The sequence below is a fragment of the Sinohyriopsis cumingii genome, chromosome 14 (assembly GCF_028554795.1).
Source record: "Sinohyriopsis cumingii isolate HCF-2022 chromosome 14, ASM2855479v2, whole genome shotgun sequence".
NCBI classification, from domain to species: Eukaryota; Metazoa; Mollusca; class Bivalvia; order Unionida; family Unionidae; genus Sinohyriopsis; species Sinohyriopsis cumingii.
Window position 1 is genome coordinate 125,863,768 of NC_142974.1, and position 3,229 is coordinate 125,866,996.

At 33.5% G+C, this 3,229-nt stretch overlaps 1 protein-coding gene across 1 annotated transcript; it reads right to left on the minus strand.

Annotated features, from left to right (window-relative positions):
* Positions 1–261: 261 nt before the first annotated feature.
* Positions 262–2,516, minus strand: LOC149784788 (uncharacterized). Its single transcript, XM_089932802.1, has one exon. The coding sequence runs from the start codon at positions 2,446–2,448 to the stop codon at positions 961–963; it is 1,488 nt and encodes a 495-aa protein (XP_089788928.1). The 5' UTR covers positions 2,449–2,516; the 3' UTR covers positions 262–960.
* Positions 2,517–3,229: the final 713 nt, after the last annotated feature.

Here is a 3,229-nt window from a genome sequence, read left to right on the forward strand (position 1 = left end):
GATGTTTCCTAAACTTTTGACAACTTTAGATGTGGGTGGGGATGCCAGAATTCTCGGTGAGAATGGGCACAAGCATTGAGCATGAATGTCATTACTTATATGTATTTCAGAAAATATTAACCCAGTCACATAATTACCAAAATAAACCACACGTTACATTAAAAGTCACTATTGTTTACATGTAATTTACTTTTCAACCTGTAATAAAGTGTAAATCCAAATAAATAACACTAACTACATATGTAGACAGATAATTTTATTGGCATTTATTTAATTTTAATATATACTTTATAGCAATCTTAAATAAAGAATGTTAGTAACATATGCAGTGAAAATATATCTTGGGGATATATGCACTAAACTGAGGTTGCTATATTAATTTATGTTAACCTGAAATAAGTCTGTTCTTAAGAGAAGAAACTTTTACTAATTAAAGCTACTTTTAAATAAAGATATTATATGCTTTGAAGTTATATGTAGCTTTCTTGCCAAACACATACATTCTTCTCACAAATACAGTCCCACTCTGGAAATGCCACCCGTTTTAAATGGCCATTTTCCTGCTTCGGATCGGGTGACCATGCAAGAGGGGGCCCATTGTATCCCTACATTACGCATCTTCAAATCACTACTTTCCCTACACAATGCTTCTTGAAATTACTACTATATCTAATCACTATGCATTTTCAAAACCCCTACTAACCCTAAAGATTATAAATCTTCAAATCACTAACCCCAAACACTATGCATCTTCAAACTACTTCTCTACTACTGTACCCCTAAAAACTGTTTATTTTCAAACCAATGATCCCTAAACACCATGCATCTTTAAATCACTACTATCCCATAACAATTAATAACAAATATGCCATTTAAGTGGTACAAGTCAAATTTGTATCATGTTCTTCAAATGTGTACTGTGCCTAAGCAGTTGATCATAATCATCAGATTTGTATGGTTTCATATCTGAATATGCTTTGCCATGTGCAATTTTAACCTAGGGCTGTGAACAAATGCTTTATCACAAACTGCACATTTAAATGGTTTATCTCCAGTGTGTGTCATCATGTGTGTCCTCAAAGTACTTTTTTGTCCAAACATTTGATCACAAACTTCACATTTAAATGGTTTATCTCCCGTATGTATCCTCATGTGCACATTCAAATCACTGCTTTGTGTAAACATTTTATCACAAACTTCACATTTGAATGGTTTATTTTCAACATGTACCATCATGTGCCTATTGAGACGACTTCTATCACGAAACAGTTTATCACAAACTTCACATTTGAACGCTTTATCTCCAGTATGTATCAGCTTGTGTCTCTTCAAATGACTACTGGATGAAAACATTTTATCACACATATCACATTTGAATGGTTTATCTCCGGTATGTATCATTATATGATTCTTCAAATTGCATTTATGCCTAAACATTTTATTGCAAACTTCGCACTTGAATGGTTTATCTCCAGTATGTATCAATATATGTATCTTCAAATGGCTACTAGACTTAAACATTTTATCACAAATGTCACATTTTAATGGTTTCAATAGTTTGTCTCCAGTATGCATCTTCCTGTGCCTCCACAAAGCACTACACTGCCTGAACATTTTATCACACACTTCACATTGGAATGGTTTCTCTCCAGTATGTATCAATAAGTGTTTCTTCAAATGACTACTATTCCTGAAGACTGCTTCACAAACATCACATTTGAAAGGTTTATCTCCATTATGTACCATCATGTGCCTCTTCAAATGACTACTAGTCCATAACATTTTACTACAAACTCCACATTTGAATGATTTATCTCCGTTATGAAGCACCATGTGCGTCTTCAAATCACTACTCTGCCTAAACGTTTTTCTGCAAGCTTCACATTTGAATGGTTTATCTCCAGTATGTATCATCATGTGTCTGTTCATATGACTACTTGAGATAAACCTTTGATCACAAAATTTACATTCGAATGGTTTATCTCCAGTATGTATCCTTATATGCATCTTCAAAGTATAGCTTTGCATAAACATTTTCCCACAAGTTTCACATTTAAATGGTGCATCTCCAGTGTGTTCTATCATGTGTCTCTTTAAACGACCGCTATCACGAAACATTTCATTACAAAAATCGCATCTGAGCAATTTATCTTCGTTATGTACTATCATGTGCCTGTTCAAATGACTACTTGATCTAAACATTTTATCACAAACTGTACACTTGAATGGTTTATCTCCAGTATGTATCAACATGTGCACTTTCAAATCACTAATTTGCCTAAACAACTTTTTACATGATTCACATTTGAATGGTTTTTCTCCAGTATGTATTCTCACGTGAATCTCCAAATGAGACATCCGCCTAAACTTTTTGTGACAATCTTCACACTTGTACGGTTTATCTTCATTAGGCCTACGTATCATGAAATCACTATTTTGCCCAGACATTGTATTATTTAAGTTACACGAATCCCCAAGAAAGGCCTGCAAGTAATGCCCCACCCGTAAGATTGTGATCCCGGTAATGAGTAGGGTTCTGTAGCTCACATCCGCGATAGGAACCAAAATATCTCTGCTCAGAACCACTTAACATCTGCGCTGGGAACCAATAGCCATACTTAAAACGCGTTTCGAAGCAATATTGAGTCCGGTACTTATGACAGTTTTCCTTATTATTATTATTATTATTGCTCATTACCACACTGCTGATTGATATAGCAGAACTATTGGTAGCTTGTTATTGATGTAGGCCCTTTAATCATATTTAAATATATCATATTTGACATTTAAGAAAATACCCTTTACTTCTTTACTGATTTGCCTTAATGAAATTGAAAATTTTCTGATAAACTTACATCAGCTCAACTGCAATTAGTTCAAAATCTGGGTAAAACTGACAGAAAATATGCTAATTACCTGAATGAGAAGTGTATATATAATTTAATTCATACTGACGACAGCCTTGTAGATTTATAATGTTTTCATTTCGCATTGCTTTTAAATTTACAATGTATTTCATCTTCTCGCTTTTCACAATATATCAGAATATCATCATCATCATCATCATTAATAACAACAACAACAATAACAATAACAGCAGCAGCAACAACAACAATAGCAACAACAAAACCCAATATGGCAGTACTTTATTACTTCATGCTGTGTCTTCATGTACATTTTATTTTTTTGTTTATTCTCCATATAAATCCTTTATAAGACTGGTGGCTAG